Below are 24626 nucleotides of genomic sequence, written 5' to 3' on the forward strand. Positions count from 1 at the left end.
AAGAGAGAGGGGTCATGATATCAGTAACTAATATGGACAAGACTAGTATTTAATAAAAGATGCAATTTAGTTCAAAATATACTTTACAGAAATTTCCAGTTCATGTGATTCGCTTTACTGCTTCGGTTCGGGCACCCGGACAATATCACAGCCCTCACACAAATCAAATGAGATTTGTGTGGCGCATATGTATCTGGTGCCCCCTTGTACCAATATTTATGTGTTCAAATAAATAAATAAATATGAATAATTTAATGAAAAACCCCAGGAACGCCACTGGCCTCTATTCAAAGCCATTTCCATCCAAAACTACTAAATTGCACAATCCTAACCCTAGTCAAAGAATTGTTATGAACTAACAGATACCAATCTTATACAACTATCATACCATCACGTCATATAATAAACCGATCGCCTCTGTTTTCCATAGTCCCAACTTTAATATACATAAAACATCCAATCTATCAAAGTCGATGTTCTTAAATGTCAAGAACTTACAAGCCTAAAACAGCTGCTTTCGCGAACACATTTTAAACTCATCCTTTAACAACCAAACTGACATCACGATGGTACCAAAGACTGTCAAGATTAACACAAGTTTCCACTTTATGTAGATTGATCTCACCTAAAATCTCATCACTAGCATTCACAAAACTACCCAGATACATGATCTTTCTAGTCGTTCTCCATAAAAGACAGGCAACTTATAGTCATTCAGGAGTACTATCCATTTTCAAGATAGGAGATACATCTCATGCTTACGGACACTGCTAACTGGTTAGGTCCGACTTGGATATTCTGTGTGCCATCTCACTGTAAGACTGTCACTTTATTCAATACAAACGATGGTTTGTCTTTGTTCTGAACGCTGAATCTGACTTGGCTGTCTGATAGAGTTCAGTGAAAGGAGAAGACATACAGAGGTTTCTCTCTTAAAACTTGGTATTTTAAATTGAATTTCCTTCCTGTTACTACTGATGTGCTCTACAAAACTGTTACACAAATGAAATACTTGTTTAGTTCCTATCCAGATTAAAATACTTTGAGAACAGTATCCATAGATTTCGACTAGAATTTCAGTATCAATTATCCTTAGAAATAAATTGGCAACTTAAATACCTTAAATTATTCTATAGGGTTACAAAAATGTGGTGTTACTAAAATTATCAAGTGACTGTGAAAGACGTTATTGGAATTTCTGACTGGTCGGTTGGATAATATCACTCTCCTTTACATAAAGAAGGTGTTCCAATTCTAGATATAAAATTTATTTACTAAATCATTCTGTCAAGTAACTGTTAATCCTCAACATTGGCTATCAACAAATAACCAACCATTTAGGGATGGATACTACAGAAATTCGTACTTACTAGTTTTTGTGAATAGTAATTAATCAATTCAGTTCCTTGAACTACTAAATGTTTCTCAATAACAACTGACGTTTCTGGTCATCCTATCATAAATAACCATATCTTGCTACGATCAAGCCACTGCTGTTTGTAGTATTTGGAATGTGCTTGTAAATTTATAGCTAATGGTTCATCATCGATTGGTTAAACTACTTGAAAATATGCTGTACATACTTAAAAATACTTGTGTCGTTTCTAGTTTATTTTCATGCCTAGCAAATTAATATTTCAATATTTAGTCTTGATTTTCACATTATTTTGTTTCTTAATATGTTTATTTTCAGGTAATTTAAAGGAGAAAGTCATGCTGTCTACTTGTAACGCAGTCAGGGTGCAACGAGAAATGGTAAAAAAACTACGAACTTTCCTGGCCGATGAGTGTATCACCGCCGCCAACCAAATTAACAAATTTGCTGAAGAACAAGCTACTGAAGCAAGGACTGGTCGTGATACTATCATAGTTCCACAGTTTGAATGTCTTCAGAAACTTGTTACATCTCTATCTATCGGTGCAGATGAACTGGATCAATGTTTGCTCAATCAGGTATGTACTCCTGTATTCTGTTGTACACATGTCTCGTTATCAATATATATCAGTATAATTAATACAGATTGTTGAAGGTGTGGCAAGCCCATTTGACCACTGTATCATTTGTCTACTCATTGTAACTCAGACACTTAATTCATCATGTTAATTTCGGTGTGTATGATCGAATGCATGTCTGTACATTAACCCTTAAGCTACCCTCCTATTGGTTGCAATGTACCGATAATCGATAATTTATCCACACCCAGTTAACTCTCAAAAATATATATGGATTTTTAACACACAAACTTACACTCACTCTGTTTCATCGTGTGCTTGCTTTCTGTACGCTTGCGGATTTTTATTAATTATTAACAAATTATCTCTACAACTGGTGTTCAGGAATTTGAATAATCTCGCGTAAAATCCATAATTCTACCAGGAGATTTAGCCTGCATTAAATACTCAGTTAACAGGATATTACTTATTGGAGTCAGATATAGAGGACATTAGCCTCAACAAAGGTCACAATTTGAATTTCAGTTCGTATAGCTTGCTCTACATGTCATTTTTTTCACTTTCTGTTCTAACGAGATTTATGTTGGTTCTCTTAGGATAATCAGAGAGGATTCTCTCAGAACCTACAGTCTATAGTGTGAACTGCAAATCTACTTGTTTTCACAACATCGATTTCCTACTTACTTGTATTTGCATCATTTTTCCGTACAGTTTGATGCTTACCAAATATCAAATCAGGAATTGGATTATGCTATCAAGCAACTAGATAATTTCGCTTCATTGTCCTCTGGTTTTGTGCATGGTGAAATGAAACATGACATGGCTATACAAAATCAAATTGCTTCTTATAGAACACAGTATGGGAATCTGCTTAATGTAAGTAGCGACGTATATATGTTGTTTCGTAAATTCACATGGTCGTATGTAAATTTATGGCATCTTTGAGTAATAAAATCTGTCTGTAGAACTACATAATTACACTATAAGTAGAGGTTATTGTATATGACTGAGATCTACGTAAATTTTCACTGGATTTATTTTTGATTTCATTGATGATAGGTTGTATTTGTAAACATACTGAGTCACTTTCCAGTGCTAAGTCATACTGCTGAATGCACTATTTACTCATATTGTACGAACAGTCTCATTGGTTTTAACTGAATTTCTGTACACAAATAGAGGGTTCAGTTAATATTTTTTCTGAATATAATACTAATAAGAACTCCATTAAGCTACTAGTACATAGTATACTTTGTGTACACCACATGAATAACCAGTTTATAGGATAACTGTATTACTGAATGACTAGATGGACAGTGTTTATGTTAGCAGAGATTTAATTAATTAAAATTGGTAAAGCTGTAAATGATTTAAAATTGTTTCATTCTCAGGAGCTATTGCTGCTGGAATCACTGGGTAAGTAATAGTGAGGTTAGACGCAGGGTATTAGGTAATGATGGTAAATCAGTTGATGAGGTTGTTAATCTTCATCGACTGAGATGGTTGGGCCACGTGTTACGTATGCCCGAACACCGATTACCACGACGTGCAATGCTAACCGGTGTTGGAGATGGTCGGACGAGAAGTAGGGGCGGCCAAACCAAAACGTGGCATCAGTGCTTGAAGTCACTAACCTCTAGTCTGAGCCATGTTGGTAGAGTCAGACTACATGGTTGGGATCCGTGTGACTATCGTAACCAATGGTTGGAGACTCTTGGTGACATGGCTCAGAGTCGATCACAATGGCGTAGGTGTATACACTCTCTATCTTCCCTCAAACTAAGAGATTAAGATCGCTTCATATCTTTCTTCCTATGCTATATCCTTATTGCAATCTTTCTTTGATACATTACCACCTTTGACCTAATCACTCCTATGAATCCAGTGTTCATCTTGTTGTGTTAATGAGGTATGGCAACTTCGACCGATGCATAAATGTGCCTGGTCCTACGTTGTAGCTGACGGACTGACAGGAACTATTGCCTTCGCTAAATTAAAAAATCTAGGAGCATTCGGAAGTTAAAAATTATCTGTGGTTTCTTTCTCCATGTATCTTGTAATAAAAGAAATCAACAGCCGGGGACTTTATTTGATATTTTATCATTTTATAAATATTTTGTTGCCTCACTTATTGTTTTGTAGCAATTTGAACTGGTTCATTATGATACCATAGTTCACATTTTTATTCACAGTATTTGTTTTGTTTCTAAAAGTCAACTTAACATTCATATTTTGACATCTTAGCAATTGGAATCCACAACTAGCAAGTTGAAGAATTTAATGGCAAGCCATGATGAGGTAAGCTTATTTAATAGTTTTTAACTCTCTGCTCTTCTATTCTCATGTTTTATAATATGTTGCTGTTGCTTCATACAGACTTTTTAACAGAGATGCTCGCTTTATACTTCTTGCAGTTCAGCTATTAAATAACTTCATTTCACAAGCTGTTCAGCAACATTAGGCACTTTTTCAATTCTCAAATACTGTATCCAACTTTTATGCTTCACTTCTCCAACGAAATTGTCAGTATATAATTACCGCAGAGAACAATAAGTTCTGGTCCCTAATATACTGATATTTTCCGCTTGTTTTTGAGTCAGCAGGAAGCATCAACTTGTTGTTCAATATTCTTCCTCTGATTCTATAACATTTCGGAGCTAAAATTAACTGAATAATCAATTCCTCTTTTCATATACGTAATCACATTTAAGTTTAGACAACTACTAGTTTAGTAACGTTTAAAACAGATCACTTTATTACTCTACTATATCTTCTTGTTTTTAAGCTTGTTACCAATATTTTAATATGTGAATACTTTGTTATCGGTTAGAAACGTCATTCCCGTTGACAATTTATATGGTTTAAAATAGAGGAAGGGCAGATATGTGACTCTACTCTGATGTACACATCAGCGAAATGGTCCATTCCGTTTGAGACATCAGAAATGGCAAAGCATTGTCACGATTATATATATATATAGTTTTCCAAGAGGGTTGGTCCTCATTTTTCAAATATTGTCATAATAATTCTTTTTCCTTATACTAGCAGATTTCAGGTGAACTGTCATCAAGATCTTCTCGTCTAACAGAATTCTCAAGATCGAGTCAGAATGAAGTTGAAAAATTGAAATCGTCTCTGTCGAGTAAACAGGAAAAAATCTTACAAGATGTTTGTAAAGCCCACGATTCAAATACGTTGTCCATTAATCGTTTGAAGGAAGTTACGAATACTGTTTCACATAACCACGAAAATCTAAAAGGGGAACTGGAAAATTGTATGAATAATGTATGCAAGAGCGTTGAACAATTTGCTGCTGATGGTCTTGGTGCGGATTTATTGAAAAAAGCTTCAATCTGGCAGTCGGCTAACGACAATCGTAGTGATTATAACTTATTTGATCATACGACAAAAATGATACACATCATGAGTAATAATCTTTTTAGTTCTCTTCAAGAACCCACTCGCATTCTTCTTGGCCTAGAAGGTGCAGGCAGTGATCGTAGTATTGAGGTAAGTTTCGAAGTGATTTCGCGCTATTGTTAGTCATAATAAATTTTTTCCTGGCTCTTCATCATGTCTTTATATCTTCATTAAATTTCAAGTTCAGTGAAAGTTTCCAACTGATTGGGACAAATCTGTATGTTATGCCGAATGAAATGGAAGATATATTGAATAGGAGATATCGTATTTATGTTCCAACGGGGGAAACACCTCAATCCCGAAAGTTTTCCTATCCAACAGAATTCGCTAAAACAGGCCCCTATCACCGCATATTAAAAGCATATCGTTCCAATAGGACAATTGAAGATATTAACAATTTAGCTACAATTCCTATTCCAGACGAAGATCTGTTATTTGCTGCTGATTGCAACGAGTCTACATTTATTGAAGATCAGATAACAACTCTTCAACCTGAGTTTAATAAAGATAACGGCGATTGTATCTCAGTTTCTACAAATGGACCGGTAAGTTGTCAACTATTTTCCGATTTCATTTTATTTAAATAATCCAAGTGGAGTATTTTAAAAACTAGTTGAAACATTTTTCATCTTTTCAGCAGTCTACATCAAATTAAATCATTCAGTGAAATTGATTGTTTCTGATAGTTATGCTCATACTTTGCCAAATTGTTCGGAACAGCTTACCATTCGAATCTCTATAAGAATTGATTACTGTAACTCAGCAAACAGTTACACTCTAGGATATTGAACCATCTAGCCAATGAACTTTCACGATAAATAAACTTCCATCCTGGATCCTATTACTAGAATAACCTTGAATAAATTACTTTATTAATTTTTTATTGACCAATTTAATCACACTAGTTGTTTCCGATTTTAGGACTCTGGGATTGTTTCTGAACCCAATGCTGTAAAAGGCAAGGTCAGTTCCCGTTTTTATTTGGATCTTATTCAATTGAGGTGGAATAATGTGAATTCATTTTATTTTGTTGTTTCTCATCAGCTCCTTACAAACGCATTGTTATTTAAATACTATACAGTAGACACTAGTAACTAAATTATTAGAATGACGACGATTGTCATTATAATATTATCTATCTATATAATAAATAAGAATGTGTAAGGTAGATTAAAAATGGAAATGGACGAAGTAGAGTGCTAAAGCAGTTTGTATCATGAGTGTGAAAAAGATCATGTTAGATCGCGTAGAAATTATTAGAAATTCGAAAAGTATACTTGGGTTTAAGAATTCGTTAAGTGAAAAGATAATTTCGAAATAAATAAAATAACATTTTATTGTGCAGAAAATATAAAAATTATGAATTTATCATAGTATTTATGAACTGGCAATTGACTCTTTCTGAATACACAACTGGTTTGAGTTTTTTACACTTCAGTAAAGTGTAAAGCAGTAGTTGCATTTTTATCTGTTGATAATTTCAAAACATTTATGAATGTCAGTAATATTGCTCTCTATAGATTTTGTTGAGCCATTGGGCTATTCAGAGCTGCGACACCTTTCAATCTCAATTCTATTTAAATGCAAACATTTACTGTTCTCTGTGCCTTTTCAGTGTATGTGCTTTGACACGTGCACGGGAATAAATAGATAACCTGTGAAGGTTACTCACTCAACATTTATGTAAATTGTTGTTTCTAAAGTATACCGAAGAATCGACGGATTTCAAGCAAATGCGTTTGTAAGAAATTATGTCCTAGACACCGTCTTTGTGATTTAACATATTTTGCTTACTGAAATTTTGTTTTGACGACAAAATCACAAAGATGAGCAGACACTCTGATTAAGAACTTAAGGAATTTGATCAGCGAAGCTTCATTACGACAAACGTATTGCTACTTCCTGTGGGCCCGACTGTTACCGTTACCTTAATGTTACGTGGTGATCGGGCTCGCCTATCATGATATGCCAGTCGGACTATACTGACTGTAACAATCGTTCCTTAAAGCCCTACCATGTCAGACAGATCGGTTGAAAAGCGGCAAACTCAAGGTCTAAGAGAGAAATCGTACTGCTTACTGTACTGAGGTGTTACGGCAGTAAAGTGTCTCCCTCAGATGACCAGCGAGGCAGTGATGGTGCCTTCTCACAAAGGACGGATGGGGTTAGAAAAAGTCTCCCCTAAAAATGCAAACTTTGCCTTATCCGACGATGAGGTCACAACAAGTATGGAGCTAATACGAAAAGGTCGTGTATGTCCGGCCTCAAGCAGTTGTGCTTTGGGCACTGCGGTGACGCGCTAAGGTCACTAGGACCAACTCTAACCCTATTTCTTTTCCAGGTACCTCTAGAAGAATGCTTTCACGGTGTGGGAAACTGGGAAGTGATAACGCCCTCACACCTCTAACAGCACTCCAGTTCACTGTATTCATAATCCCTCTTCAATTCCTATTATTCCTCCTGCCTCGACATTCAACTCTAAACTTCCTCCTCAAGTGTCACCATGGACAACGATTCTAGTGCGCGAAACACTGTCCCGGGTCTGCTGAAACCTCGCTTCAAACTACACATTGGAGCCTTCAACGTATGTCAAAGCGGTCGGCTGGCCTCCTTGGCTGAAATCCTAGAATCTCGTACCATTAATGTATGTTGTGTCTACGAAACACGCATGCAGGATCCTAGTGTGGTCAACCACTTGACCTCATCTAGCCAAGACGAGGAGTCGACGAGATACATCCTCCGTTTATCTAACGATCCGATGACAAGCTCTCGTGGGCTGGCGGGGTAGAACAAGCACTTTTAAAATGGAATCCTGTTAATAGTCGCCTATGTGCTATTTGGCTAAACGGTTCCGTAAGAACTCGGGAGGATAGGGATACAGGTCGTTGCCTTATCATCATTCCTGCCTACGCTCCCACTGACTGCAACTAAGATGAATTTTATAGAAAGGTTTTTGAGTTTCTTCAAAAAGCTAAACACTCAGACAGTACTCGTAGCAGGTGACTTTAATGTCCAAGTAGGTAGCTTAAAACAAACAGAAAGACATTTAGGTGGATGTTTTAGTATTCCGGCTCAGCGAACAGATAATGGTGATTGACCGTCTGCTGCAACTGTGCTCACACAATCGTTTATATCTAACAAGCATAAATTTTAAGCACAAGGAGAGACATCGTCCAATAAGGCGACTTCCTGCACCAAACCAACGATGAACTCAAATAGACCATATTGACATCAGTCATCGTCGGAGAGGCTCGATGGAAGACTACCGCTAGTACTTCCAATACGAGCACCCATCCCCTTGCGCATCAATGGACGCAGTAATGCCACATTGAGAAGACTCATTCGAGTTGAACTCAGCAATGAGTAAGCCAAAGGTAAATTCCAGGAACAACTGTCACACTTAGGCAATTAGAATTACTTTATGTCTTTCTTTTTACGAACTAATTCTTCCTCCTATCATATCCTTATATGCAATCGTCTTTTTATATTATTACCATTGAAGTGACTGCTTCTGTGAATTCGGTGTTCATTTTATTGTGCTAGTGAGTTACGGCAACTTGAACCGATGCATATTTGTGCCTGGTCCTACGCTGTAGCTGACTGACTTCCCTGAAAAATTATTACTTTTGTAATATTTCGCATACATTTTGCTAAACTTCCTGTCTATTTAAGATCAAATTATAATATTTCATGATTTTTGTCAGTCTATTTTGATTGTTAAACAAGTTTCTCATTATAGTCTTTTAAACACAAACGGAGTTTTAGCTGAACCATAATCACACTTGTCTGGCCGTCTAATTAAGACCACACTTCAGTGACAACAAGAGTAAATGAACAAAAAAATACAAAGTAGGTAGAAGTCGGGTTTTTTTACAATAATCAGCTAATCCATCTTACGTGTGAGGTATCCAATTGTGTCTTTCTTCATTCCCTGACCAGTTACAGCTTATATTGACCACACACTCCACTTACGACGATTCTAGTCAATGAAATCCGTTGCAGATGTCAATATTAACACTTGTTAATCAATGTTAACGCACTTCAAGTTCAAAGAGGTCGTTCGGTTGCTATTCATTATATGTGTACAGTTGTAAAAAATAACCTACAGAGACTGTCAACAATTCATAGAGTTGTGTGTTGTGACGTTTCTCATTATGCAAGAAACATCCAAACAATCTGTATTCACAAAACGTATGGAAAGCTACTGTAGATTTTTTCATTATTGTCATTTGTGAGTGTAAGTTCTAAGTATCCATTTTTCTTTTCACCTCGCTATTTTTTACGTTCTGTTTATTACCCTACATTTAGACTGTCACTCAACAACTGCAAACCTCCATACATGATAGTGAAAAGCCAACAAAAGTTGTTAATTCGCTTGGCAAATGTAAAAATAACCCGAAAGTATATGGTAAGAATCAACGCATTAAACGGTGAAATGCCTGGTGATACGAAAACTCATTTATTTGCTTTCAAACTAAGCTTTTGAACGCGGTGTATTTTACTCATGTTTTAATATCCCTGTACATTCTTTGAGTATCTCCGTTACTAATAATTATCGATTTATTTTATAACATTAATTGTTTCATTCATATATAATTTTCTGTCTTCAATAAAATTTGTTGAACTTAAGCGTGTAATCATTTCTCTCCTTTAATGACTGAGGTCGGGTTTCTTGTACGCACTTTTATTTTACGTAAATACTGGATTTTGAATCCTTGAATTGTTAAACAAACTAATATTCTTGTGATTTTCCGAAGTGACATCAAAAAACATTTAAATTTCTTAAAAAGACTGGCTATACTTCATTCAAGTTAAAAATTATGGCTGTTAGAAATCCATGTTGGAGATAAAAATTCGCCGGGAGCTACTGAACATATTGCACATTAGACTTAGTTTCCCATTTAATCAGAAAAGCGTGGTGCACTCTCTGTTAGTTTAAACAAACTTCATTTTTGTTTCCAATTACCTCTTTAATAGGATAATTAGACACAACTCTATACTGATAATTATCATGTGCTCACCAGTGATCAACTTCGAGAGGTTATTATCAGAGTTCTACTGAGAAGCTGTGATCGGGTGTGAGGCAGTACCTCACCGAGGATGGTCGCGCAGTATTGTGGACTGGTTGGGGTTAGACGCCGGCTCAGTGGTCGAGGGGTTAGGCTTCCGCTTGAGACCGGAAGTCCGGGCCCCGCGTGCGGGATTGTGGATGTAAACTCTTGGGGAATTCCATACTAGGACGAAACGGTTGACCAGTGCTTCCAGGTTCTCAATGGTGGTCTAACATTTGTCGATTCATGATCTCAATCAAAACAATTTATGCGCCGTTACATTATTAAAATCCAGCAATGAACGTCCTGGATTATAGATCTTCCTTACATATGCATTATTGCAATTCTCCATCCTAAAATTATGTTTTCTTCCATAGGATAAATTGTTAGATGTGTGCAGTCAAAGCAATGAACTTTCTTCCTAACTCCGATGGTTCCAGTTTACAGTTACAACGAAAGTTAGCTTTTGTAACCTATTCATGTCGACACAGTACATAGACTATTTTACATACAGCGTGACACCTTGGAGTCAATGATGCACATTGTTGCTTGCGTTCCTATCATTGTTTTAACCACCTATGACAATCTAATGAGTGTGAAGTAGATACGATTCGGTCGTACTAGACTTTTTGTTATTTACGACATTTCTGCTCTTGGTCTTTTAAGCTCTTACAGTCCGTATGAATATTCTTAATATTTAGAATTCAATGCTGTCTGGAGTAGATTTTGTGAGTTATGAATTCCGAGTGGTCCTTGAGTCTCCCTACAATACATTTTTTACGACGAAGTGAAGATATTAACTTGTTTGTTTAGATTCTACTTACATTTAACCACCCAACATAACATATCGAATCCAACACTTGCAACAGCATCTGAACAGACTGTGGAACGAGAATAATCGTTAGGATATACGGGAAATAACTAACCTAAAGGCCCACTTAAATGCCCGTCTTTATAAATTTTCGTTAACAGTCATACCTGTTGATTCCCACCAACCGGTCAAGTACAGCCTATAAGCCCAGTGAAACTGTGAGATTGAGTTTCGTGACTCTAAATATTCCGAGACGTAATTATTTCGCTGACTTTTTGTTGCCATAATGGCATATTGGTTTGTCTACACAGAAAAAACTACATAGACTACCAAGTGAATGCGACGTATTATGTCCATCAGAACTAATGTTCTGTAAGTAGGCTCCTAACTAGATACTTTATGCAAGTTACTGAATGCTTATTATGAGTCTGAAGTTACTACTTGAACGGTACCATACATCCGTAAGAAGGCGCGAGACAAAGTTGATGTGGAGAAAGCAGAAACCTGATGCTTACACAAGTGAGGTTGGTCGGAATGTTCTGAAACCGTTTATATCCGCCCAAAAAGACAGTTATCCGAAGGTCAATTATCTTGGTGTTACCTTTTCCTCTGATCTCTCTTGGTCTTCTCACGTTTTATTGTTATCGAAGAAGGCTTTCCGTCTGACTTACTACATAAAGAAATTGCATGCTCTTGGGATTACTCGTCATTTACTCTTACAATTTGTCAATTCTCGCATATTACCTATTATTCTTTACTGTTCTTCATTATTCTTTCCCGGGCTTTTGAGAAAAGACTTTGCTGTATTGCGGAGAGTGCTGAAGGCAGTTAGCAAGATGTGTGGTGAATCTTTCGAGGTCATAATATGGTTGTGGATAGACATCTAAAGTCATGCAAACTCCTGCCAGGTGTTATTTTATCAGTCTTCAGTAATAAGGATAGGAGGTCTGTCGACCTATATTAATCCTTGCAGTTCGTAATACTGTGGAGGTCCAATCTCGTTTTGAATATATTAACAGACGGTGCTGATATTACGTGTTCCGGTAGAGAATTCCAGTAATTCACTACTCGGTGCGAGGAACGGAACTCCAGACGTAAACGATTTGATCTCGGTTTTCGAACTTTCTTCGAATGTCCTCTCAAATGATCAGTCCTTGACAGAAACAAGAGATAAGACATGTTAGTACCAAGGTCATCGTTCAGTATACGATAAGCCAATAATAGATCACCCCGTGTTCTACGGTAATATAACGGAAATAAGTTAAGGTGTCTCAGTATGTCTTCATAAGATAGGCCAGATAGACCATCTTAGTACCTCGTCTTTGGACTCTTTCCAGTATATCTGCTTCGTACTTGAATTCCATATTCAAAATGTGGTCGCATATAAATTGGGTATAGTAATCTAAACATTTCATCGTCTAAATACTGGAAAGACCTACGAATTGACCATAATACCCTATAGCCTTTTGCAGCAGCAGCCTTACAGTGATTAGTGGTTTTGAGATCATTGTTTAATATGACTCCTAAATCTTTATAGTTTCTTACTTTGGGTAGCACGAATCCACGTAGTGTATAGTGATACGATTCGTCAGAGTTATCTAACTGCATCACTACGCTCTTATTAGGATTTACTTCTAGTGATCACCTGTCTAACCATGCCACCAATGAGCTAAGATCATCCTGTAATACCAATCTATCCAACATACTATGTATGGGTCTCCAAATCTTTATGTCATCAGCGAAGAGTAGAACGGATGATTTTGCTACAGTTGGCAGTTCATTTACATAAAGTAAAAAGAGAAGAGGACCTAGGATTATACCTTGGGGAACCCCACTTTTTACAGGTACCCACGAGGAGAGAGCCTCATTAACCCTCACACTTTGTCTCCTGTCATGGAGAAAGTTACTTATCCAATCCACGACTGTATAATGGATCCCAAAACGTTCCAGTTTGAATTTAAGACCAGAGTGGGAAACCTTATCGGAGGCCTTACTTAGATCTATGAAAATCACATCCACAGGAACATTCCGATCTTTTGCAGCAGAGATTTGTCAAGCAAGATAGGTCTTCCCGAAAACCATGTTGTGCCCTGGAGAAAAGATTATGCCTTTCAACATAATTTATAACAGATATCCGAATGATTTTCCTCATCAGTTTTACAACTGCACTAGTTAAGCTGACGGGTCTATAGTTACTAAATCCCTACTCCCAGCCTTATACACCGGACTTATTATAGCGTCTTTCCAGTCTCTAGGCAATCTGGACTGTCTCAGAGACATGTCAAATAGTATCTTTGATGGTTCAGCAATTTCATCTGATATGGCTTTCATAATCCTAGGATGTATATCATCAGGACTACTGGGCTTATCAGGTTTGAGATGCTGAAGTAGCCTTAAAACAGTACCTTTCTCAATGACTACAGGATCCGTCAGCGAGCCGTCACGGTCACGATGAATCGTTGGTCGTTCCTCATTACCGATAGAAAATACTTTACTAAAATATGGAAGGTGTTATTTTATCAGATACTAACCATCCCCTGCACTCTTATCTTTCTCTTTGTATATCTTCTGGTAGAACGAGACGTAATTACATTAGAATCCATGCACGCAAGCAAAAGTATAAAAGTTCTATAATACCTTACCTAGTAAATATACTGTGACGAACAGGTTGTTAGAGTCAACCTAGTCATTAACCTGCATTCTTAACATGTTTCTAATTTGAAAAGTTTTAGTTTTTCGGTTGTTTTTTTAAAATCTTTTTTGTCTTTGTTTCTGTTTTTTGCGTAAGAAACTTGTTGAAATACCCTGTGCCGAGAATTCTATATTGTACCAAAATGTAATATTGAATAAAGCCATTAAAAAATCGAAAAAAAAATAAACAAAGCTAGTCCCAAACTTATGTACGAAAACACTATCGTGTAAGGTCTATGAGGCGGGACGACACTAAACCATTGTGTTAAACCCGCTAACCCACAAATCATGCTATACCAAACTAGCTACCAGCTATTATTTCAACTAACTTAAACAGCTAGGAAGTACACTACAGCATGAATGTTTAGTTCCACAATATAAAACCACATATTCTACTAACTCATGCCATGTAAAATAAAGACTAGTTCATCCAATCAATACAGTTCGTTTTATGTTCCTGTGACTGAACTAACAAATTTCGCAGTACTAAGTTTTGGAAATCAACCCTGAAAATCCTATTTGGAAGTTTAGATGCAGAATAGGCCCGGATATTGTTGGTCCTGTAGAGGTTTCATGATGAAGTATTTTCTGTGCGGCGAAAGTGAAACTAACTTCCAAATAACAATCACCATTTGAGACTATAGAAAGTACGGTGTGACTCTTATCACTCGAATATACACCTCAGATGACTACTACTGTACGGCTATCAAACTAAGTTCTTATATAATTGAACGGTCAGTCTCGATGAGTGCTCTGACTTGTCTTCAAAACATATTATTTCACATACCTGAACGTCATATATTCATCCTATCCACTTAACATTTAAAGTGTCATCCTAATCAGTTCAACAAAATGTAATCTGCAGTCAATGAAAAAGAAACTATATAGCCATCAGAATATATTTATGCTAGCTTTAACGGTATGATTTCTGGTATCTTGCACGAGCTCCGGAGCCGCCAAACTTCTTTGGTTCACATCTTCTTGGATCAGCAACTAATAAGCTTCTATCATACTGAACGAACTTCTCCTTAATTATGTTCTTAGAACACTCATCGACGTATTTTTGATGGAATGCTACAACTGATTTAGCAATAGCTTGTCTGACAGCATATATCTGAGCCACTCGGCCACCACCACTGACACGAACTCTGATGTCCAAAGTAGATAATCCGTGTTTTCCAAGGAGTAGGATGGGCTCCATTAGTTTGGGTAACAAAGGACGTGGTTCCAGTACATCCAATGGTCTGCCGTTCACTCTGATGGTTCCAGACCCGAGTTTACAGTGAGCGACAGCTGTTGCTGTTTTCTATAACACATGAGAGGCCTAAATATATAAATTACCTTCCGCCCAAACACTTGTACGGCCTTAGGTTTCTCTTTCGGTTGGTTGGATACAGTCTGCATCGTAGTGTCTGCGGAACGTGAAAAAACTGCAAGCCGCGCCTTGAAACAAATTAATATGTACAGTGCCACAGAAACAGTGCTCAATTAATTTTCTAAAATCTTATAAGGATCTAACATTAAATATAAACCTTTCATTAAGCTGTAAATTTTTATTCAAAAACACAGGTTTGCAGAATACACGAAAATAAAGATAGCATGGTTTTCCATTCCAATTTTAGAACTCTTTCTCCAGATAATTAGTTTGGAAGTTTTAAGTTCACTAATTCGTGTCTATGTTCGCATTTATTATTATTATTCTCAAAGCACACTACTTTATTTCTTCCTTGTGTTCCGGATATCGATCTTGAGGTATTCTGATGCCTCCATCATACATATTCTGCCTACTCATTTTTCGTCTCAGGATTCCTAAATGGTATTCTGAAGACTATCACATGTTTAGTACGCCATTTAAGTTCTAGCGATCCACGATGGAAACAGGTACATTTGATTGCATTATGCGATTATGACGGTCGTTCCCTTGGTGAATATTGTGATTGTAGAATCTCCCAGAAGTTGACTAATGTATAGAACTACTCTGTACTATATAATTTCAACATTTGCAGTTTTTAAGTAGTGACGAGCCATGTGTGGTCCGGCCGTATGTTTTCAAAGCCTTTTTCGGAATTGAAATCCAGGCGTCATGAAATCAAAATGACCTTTGAGTAGTGAGATTAGCGATGCTCAAGGACTGTAGTTGTTTATGATTAAAGGTCGAGTGTTGGCAGCAGTACTAGTTCGAGGTAAATAATAAGGGGCAAATTTTATAGATTGTGAGATATTTTGTCTTTCTGTCTTTATCTATAAATTTCATACTGTTTTTTTCAGCCTAGACGATCATGACATAATAAATGGGACAGTCAGTAATTTATAAGCTTTTTCGTCAAGCTGTTTGACTAGTGTTGATAATCCATTCAGTTGTTGCTGACCGGCGCCGCTCTTTATTAGTATATTTCTGGCCTGTTCATAGTTCCATAACTCTTTCTGGATCCATTCTAGAGTTATTGCTGGAGACAAGTTCGAATAAGGGATGAAGGCTGGACAAATATTTTCCACGTCACACCATAAAAATGGACATGTTAAAAACCCAAACAAATAAGTCTCTTAAGCCACTCAAACTCTGTTTGTGGAGCAGAAATGTCCTCATACCGAAGTACTATGGTGCCTCATGGCTGAACCCAAGACTAATCAGAATACACATGGTTACCCCCGATTTTACAACCTGTTACACCCAAATGAAGAATGGGCGAGTGATAACTGCTGGGAATTATTTAAGAACTATTGTTGCACATATTCTTATTGAATAGCTATTAGGCGCCTAGATTACACATATGATTTTACTCCTTTCACCATCAGAGTTCAGTTGACTTATTGGCTGCTATCATATGATTTGTCGTTCTAAATTTCGTAATTACAGCCACTTTGGGCACGATCCTGTGTGATTATTATTTTTTCCTTTATGGTGTGGTCTCGTCTGCTTGTTTATTGACAACGTACTTCTGAAATATATGACTCATACAGTGGAGACTAACATTTGTTATGGACTGTACAGGATGAGCTGGGAGGAAAGCTACCATACAGGGGACGATTAAGGGTTCAGAGATGACTCAGGGCCACTGTTGCTGAACAAGTTCATAAAATTTGTTTTTCTCATTGGTGATTTTGTTACATGACATTTGACGGGCCCCAGGAAACCACACAACCACAGTAACATCTAATGTAGGTATGTTTAATGTCCAGACAATTAGGAGGGCCAAGGGGACCATGCAAATAGCCACAAAAATAAGAAAATTCATCCCGAATAACCTTAGAGTTGAGGAGATCCGGTGGACATGTGTAAAGCATAAAGAACTTGCACTGGGAGAGCTGATATTGTCTTGTGATCATGAATACTTGTTCGCTGAGCACAAAGATAAGCACTAATGTTGATCATACGAGTACGAAAAGCGCTTAAAGGATGAAGAACCTATTGACGAAGTTTTTCAAAGAGCGTTTCAAAACAAATAAATAAGCGTTCACAATGAGTGTCATCCAGTGCAACACACCCAACATGGATGGCATCAAAATCGTGGAGAACAAATTTATGAGAGTCTGCAGCCCATCTCAGAGAGCTGCCAAATAAAAGACCCAACCATCTTGATAAGCGACCTGAACATCAAAGCCGCTCAGAAAACACTGGATATGAAGACATCGAGGACTTAAACAATAGGACGGTGACGGATAGAAACTCACTAGTACGTGTGATTTGAACAACATGGTTATTGGTGGCACAATTTCCCCCCACAAGCACACGAGCAATGTCACATAGGCTCTATTGAACCATCCTACAGCAAACCAGACGGATTACAATTGCATAATAAAAAACTCGGAAGATCAATCAAGGGTGTACGAACAAGAGGGGATCTGACAAAGCTTCATATCATCAGCCTTTAGTAGACAAGCTAAACTTAGGGAAGTTAGTAAAACATCACCAAAAGTATTTTATGCAGCCTTTCTTCCAGACGTTGATAAGCTTTTCGAATCCAAGATTCCTATCAGTAACGAGTTTTAAGCCCTTCAAGGTTTACTGTAAGAAGAGGAAGTTAACAGGGGAAACAACTGCAAAGGAATTCAACAGCCACGTACCTTACCATGACAGGAAGTGCTGGACAGCGTGAAATACCAGCATAAATAATGGATCTATGTGGATATCCTGGTCCAGATCCAAGAGGTGTAAACAAGAAAACAGTAATCAACAACGGCCAAACATAAGATAAGACACGGAGTGAATTGGCAGAAACAAACAAATGAGTGAAAACAAGTGATAGAGCTGACAATAAGAAACTTGTAGAAGACACGGTAAGAACGGTAAAAGCTCCAAAAGAAAGAAATACGACGAACTTTTTAACGCAATCAAAAAGCTTGAACGAAAATATAGTAAACCGAAGTGGTTAGTCGAGACAAGAAGGACAGATCAACATCTGCAGTTCAGTTGCGACGAAATAGCTGAATAAAGTGCGACACTCACCTGATATCGAAGCAGCAAATGCAATCCCCTAACTGGTGACACCACACCGATAGTAAGAGAAATTACCAACACACATCAGAAAAACTAATAATAGCAAGGTAGCAAGTACAGACGGTATATCAGCTGAAGTACTGAAGCCAGATATGCAAATAAATTCAAACGCACTGTGGCTAATTAAAACGATTTTTGGGAAGGCAAAAACACTAGCAGACGGAAAAGTGGAATATCTCACCAAGATAACAAGGAAATGATAATTTATTGGTTTCGAGAACCACAGTGGTGCCATACATCTGTCTGCTTCAGGTAACTTCTTCAACAGGATATATTAGCTGGTTGAAAAACAAAGGATTATGTATAAGATTATGTATATTTCCAAAATGCATAAAGGAATGCACAGTGTTTATATACATAGATGGCTATTTTGATAGCAATTAAAATAGCTCTTCTTTATTATGATAACTTTTATAGAGTTATTTGTGAATCTCTACTTGGCTTAATTGTTCAGTTTAGCTTGGCTATTGGAATTTTCCAGTAGGGAGAAAACCAGTTCAAGGTTAAAAACGTGAGTCAAAGAAATATTTGCCACGGCAAGTTGACACTCATACCACTGGTTAGTTATACCTCAAAAGAAACAGTGTGTTAGCGAGCTTTTCTGTCCCGCAAACATGAATGGGTTAAGGTTATCTCCACACCATCATGTTTTTTCTACAGGAACACCACTCTCCCTCCTTTTGTGATGCTACGTCTGTGGAATGTCGCTATAATCTAGACTCCATGTTGCACACTCTGTTAGGATACACTGTCTCAACTAGTTCAATGTTACACGTAAATCAGACAGCTAAATCTTCTGCATTATAGGATGAACATCCATATAGTATATCACACTCCTATTAGGTTAACTAATGAGATGAATCATAAGACACTAGTCAAATGATATGTTGTTTGGAGATAATAAGGTCAGAGAGCTGGTCAGGGAATGTGAAAAGGGAGTTTAAGGCTGAAAAGTTTGTGAGTAAGATAATGTAGATTACCAACGCAGACCATCTGTGTCGAAGGACTGGAGACCTACTGGAGTTAGACGAGAAGAGTGTGGCGAGACAGCTAACTTCGAAGCCACACTTTGCGGTCAATACTAACGTGGATTACCCCTTCGATGTACCAAATTACTATGGCTTATTTGAAGACCATATAGCACAAACGACGTTATTAAGGAAATGATGTGAACAGGGAAACAACAAGCCCTGACAAACCATGAAAACTATTTTTCGGGACGTTATTTCATTTTATTCAAAGCTTGTAAAGCATTGATATTTATTTTTGTCCCTATTTCATTCTACAGAATATGGGCTTTCGTTCGATGTGTCATTCATTGCTATACTCCTTTTTGTTCCGAAGCTATTGTAGTTTAAATACAATATTTTGCACCTTATTTTCTACTCTAATTCCCAGTTTTGGACATAATTGTATTTTCCAAAATTATTGTACGTTGTGGTTGGGTTAATCACTTATTTATCCATGTACCTTTAACACTAATCTGAACTCACGGGAAATCAGTATATCAGAATAGAGCGAATATTGTTCCAGTTGTCTTGTCTTCTCTCATTCGCGTGCTTGTCAGTCAATCAGGTGATAGGATGGTTTTCTCCTCTCTACCCCGCCTCGAACTCACGCGTACTAGCCTCAAGGTTTAGCCGATCAGCCTACTGCGTTAATGTCTTAATCGAGAGTAGACAATTCAAGGTCATAACAGGGAATATATTAATAAGGATGAATACTAATAAGATAGTGAGACCACCACCTTATGTTCCAGTCCATGACATACGATCAACTGTTGTGCGTTGGTTGCCATTGACCTTGACAGGAATCGATGATCTGTTCGATACTCAGTGACATTTCACTGGCCCCATAATAATAAGTAAGAAGGAAAAAAACGACATTTGGTTGTTAGCAATGATAAAAATGTTCCGTACTATTAGAATATGAACTAGAACAAACAATAATTTAGGATATCCTGAACTTTTTATAATCGGACAGTTTCTGATTTTCCACCTAAGTATGGCTGCGGAGCCGAACATGCATCTACTGAGAAGATCTTCGTTAGCCGCTGGGCAGCAGATAAAGTCAAAGTGAGACCACTTAATTTAGGTATCATGCATCGACCACGTGGTTGTGGTCATTCTGTAGACTTATTCCACTTGCAGTGAGCAAATTATTTTCTGATGATTCTTGCAAACCACAGTACCGACTATGGCGATGTGACGAGTCAGTATGGACAATAATGTGATTTCGACATGAGATTTTGTAGATTAGATAGTCACATTATGGTAAGTTCATTATGCACCATTTGTAGAACTCAATTCGCTATCACATGAACTGCCCAGATGGAACTCAAAACTTTGACAGCCTGATTTTTGGTACGTTTACTGTTATGACAGGTAGCAATATATATATTTAACATTTGTAATGTTTCTAAAACTTAAAATACTTTAATTACCACAAATAACATGAAAACATTCATCTAATTACACAGGTGACAATAAATACATTCCTACCGAACAGCAGCTAGGACATTACGAACTGAACTTGTGGAAACGCTGGGAATGTTTATGAAAAGAATGAAGCTTGTTCTATCTTCAACCGAATAAAAAGTAATAATAATCAGTTAGGGAGTAAGCTGTGGATATTAAATAAAAATGTTTGGTCTATTCAATATTATCGGTCAGGATCAACATCAGCTTTCTTAATTAAGAGGCAGCATTCAAGTGAATGGATTTACGAATCTTTTCAATCCTCCTTCAACAATTTAGAGTACCCTAGAAGATCAGCACCATTCAATGAAACTGAAGAGGAACTGAATCCTATGCGTATAGTGGTATCAGACAAGACTACATACTATCGTTTTTCCTCTACATTCAGGCTGTCAACCAGAACACGAAAATCTCTACAACACATAAGAATCTCAAAGTATCATGAAAAAATTAGACGCAGATAAATGATTTGAACTCTGTATGTTACCAAGCCCTTATATTTCAGGTATCGTCAAACTTATTGGTTTTTATTGATGTGAAACTTTGGAGAGAAATATGCAACAAAGAGGATATACTATCTCTTCAGGAAGATCTAACTTGACTTCAAAGTTGGGTAGATGACAACGGATTCCCTTTTAACGCTTCAAAGTGTAAAGTAGTTCATCTGAGACATGTTGCAGACCACAGCTACAACTACGGCAACTCCCCTCTAGAAGTATCTCAAGTTGTAAAAGATGTAGGAGTGCTGGTCTTACGATTTGAAGTCTTACGTTAACTGTGATAAAAATTCCTTTCGAGTAAACCTCGTACTGGTAAGAATGGAGTGCATTTATGGCTAGTTCAACGGAAGAACTTTCAACGTAATCTTCAACAGTTTGATTCGTCCCGAAAACATACGAAAGCATAGTATGTCCTACTCACTCCAAAAGCATAATGACACTCTGGAACGCATCCAATGGTGAGCCACGAAATCAGTTCGGGGACTCAAATTCAAGCCTTCAACCACTAAATCTTTACCCATTAGAGTTTAGGCGTTTTAGAGATGATCTTCTAATGGATTACAGCAGCCTTAGCACTTCTGGACGTCCCCTTGAACGCCTGCTTAAGTTTAGCTCCAACACAAAACTAAAGTGTAACACCCAGAAATTGGAGACAACAAAACAGAAAGGACTGTAGATACAATTTCTGCTCCTAAAGAGTAGTCAAATGCTGTAATTCGCTGCCGGCTGAGATAGTCCAAAAGAATTCCCAGGAGTGTTTTAAGAGGAAAATTGACATATTCTTAAGGACTATGGATAGTATCTTAGTATGATTTAACAATTTCTTTTTCCACTTCTTTCGCTAACATACCTAGTTTCCTGCCTGGAGGTATTGATGATCCACTGCTACTAGATACGGAAGCCCGTTAAGCGAAAGCTTCTTCGATTCCATCTACAACCATTTGAACCATTTTATCATGAAGGGCAATAACTGCAGACGAAGGCTCAGAGTGTAAAAGTGGCTCTCCAGAAATGGTTCTGAAGTATAGCTGTTGCAACTGTAGTATTATTTTATGTATGGTTTGTGTTATATCTCAATACTTGAGGTTCATAATCGGAGATCAAAAGTGTCAGTATAAATCCGTACATATAACAGCAGAAACATAATCTCCAAGCATTGATGGTGAGGGTGATAACTTCAATCCACCCGTGTTTGTGGGGGCAGAACATTTTGTACGTATCAGGCTCTTTATGACTGAGAATTAGTCAATCAACCTGTGATATAGATCGTCTCCCTACACCCACCACTCAGACTCATGTTTCCAATTTTATGCTGGATTAGCTGTTCTACTAAGACAAACTATAACGTGCTAACTCGGACTTTTACACTAGGATTGTGTGGCTGGAATCGGATGGACGAAAAAAGAAAGAAAAAAACAGACAGTAAAAGATATAGTCATTTGTGTTCTTAACACTTCACCCTCTATATGCACACTCCCTCCTAATAAACCGCTTTCCTTGTACCAACCTTGACTTCCCTTCCTTCATGTGGGCTTACTCCAACTTGTTAAACATCACAACTTACTGTTCTTCATTAGTACATTCTCTTATATGGAGCCTCTGACTTCATTTCACTCTAACGAGAGATAATACGAATTTATTCTAATTTATTATACCTCTGTCCGTTCTACTACACACTGTTAAGCAACGTTTGGCTTTCATATCCAAGTGTCTTGCTGCTCTTCTGTTTCTCTTTTTTTTCTTCAGAAATTCGCTCTGAGGGCTATGGAACTCCTGACGTCTGGAACAAACTTGACCTACGCGTCTCCTCAAGGTTGTAGTTTACAGCAAGCTTTCCACGAGTCTACCTTACAACAGCTATAAACCTAATAAGTTGGGAAGCACGCTGTGAGCCAACAAATGTAATTTGTAGATCATGCCTGCAAAAATGGCGTGTACTTGCTCATGCAGAAATATATTATTATTATTATTATTATTATTATTATTATTGTAGGATAATATATTTAATGTGAATAAAGACAGGTTATGTAGAATGATCACGTCTGTGAGGCTGAGCCATGTCATCCGACTGAGTTGACATTCCCGCGTTCAACAATGTCGGTCTTCTCTCCGTACTAAATGTCGAATATATATTTTCCCAGTTATATCACCTGGTTTGAACATGTTGTGGTTAGGACCAATACCACTTCAAATAATCCTTTCCGATACTCTTAAATGTAGAGTTATTGTTTCAACTATTTTATCCACACATCCAGTTAGAGCTTTAGCACTAGATGGAACTGTTATTATTTTCTTCAATTGCAATTGTGATTGTTTTAAGGTTCCAACCGATATATGTGGTTATTACGAACCAGATTTATTTTATAATCTCAGCACTAATCTCGGAGTTCTTCTTCAGTATTTTCACTGGTTCGGCAGTTGCCCTTGGAACTGACCTTTCGATCTACCCAAAATAAGTAGGATGGTGTTTCTGATTAACTTGAAAACCTCTTTTTCTTTTAAATAGTGATGATTCTGTGCCTGTTGTCTTGTTATTTACCAGATGCCTTGCGTATCGGACTGTTTAAGCTTAGTGATCAACTCTGAGATCTATGTATCCTAGTAGTGCTAATCTGTTAGATAATTCCGCAAAATTTATGTGTAAAATATTTTAATCCGAACCATATCCTACCCAACCAGTGTATTTTGAATTATTCTACGAGAAAGGATGAGTATCTACTGTACATAATTCAAACTACTTCAACTTTTTTAAAACCATACTAATCAGAACACTTCTGGTGGGGAATTCCTGAATTAAACGGTAGCCAGTGTATACGTATATGGGGTTAATAACTAATAACGATGATCTAATGTGTATTTAAGAGTGTAAGCGGATCAATACTATCCATATTTCTCCAAAATGTTTTATTTGATTGAATTTTAGTTTTGAAATTTTCTCCTTGTGTTGCATGTGTTAGTTTTAACTCAGGACGTCCGTAGTCATATTTTTCGATCATTTTGGAAAAAACATCTACTGACTGACTTCGGTCAGGCCTTGCTTTCATTAGTGCGTGATCCCAGATAGTTGACCATAAGGACTTGGTTGGTCAAACTCTACATGGCAGCTACGGGTTACTGATTAAATGTTTTCCTTGATTGCCCGCTTGAAAAGTTTGTAGTTTGATGTGATTCCTGGAAACAGATTTTTGATTCACCTTGTCTAGTATGCTCCTTTCGATTCTCAGG

General features: G+C 37.2%; 2 protein-coding genes across 2 annotated transcripts in view; one reads left to right on the forward strand and one right to left on the reverse strand.

Annotated features, from left to right (window-relative positions):
* KIF11 (Kinesin- protein 11) overlaps positions 1–24626 on the forward strand; it is a 110278-nt gene that overhangs the window by 53765 nt on the left and 31887 nt on the right. The window contains exons 9-15 of the mRNA XM_051216195.1: positions 1694–1953; positions 2665–2829; positions 4198–4251; positions 4999–5463; positions 5556–5918; positions 6295–6336; positions 9682–10777. Coding sequence (XP_051066762.1) covers positions 1694–1953; positions 2665–2829; positions 4198–4251; positions 4999–5463; positions 5556–5918; positions 6295–6336; positions 9682–9807 — 1475 coding nt within the window. The 3' untranslated portion in view covers positions 9808–10777. Of the gene's footprint in view, positions 1–1693; positions 1954–2664; positions 2830–4197; positions 4252–4998; positions 5464–5555; positions 5919–6294; positions 6337–9681 lie in introns of the transcript that reaches the window.
* On the reverse strand, positions 14840–21922 carry RPS16 (40S ribosomal protein S16; the record flags this gene model as incomplete). Its single annotated transcript, XM_012936883.2, has 4 exons — positions 14840–15232; positions 15268–15369; positions 17997–18175; positions 21823–21922. The coding sequence occupies 4 exons, from the start codon at positions 21920–21922 to the stop codon at positions 14840–14842; spliced, it is 774 nt and encodes a 257-aa protein (XP_012792337.2).

Source organism: Schistosoma haematobium, chromosome 4 (genome assembly GCF_000699445.3).
Source record: "Schistosoma haematobium chromosome 4, whole genome shotgun sequence".
Taxonomy (NCBI): domain Eukaryota; kingdom Metazoa; phylum Platyhelminthes; class Trematoda; order Strigeidida; family Schistosomatidae; genus Schistosoma; species Schistosoma haematobium.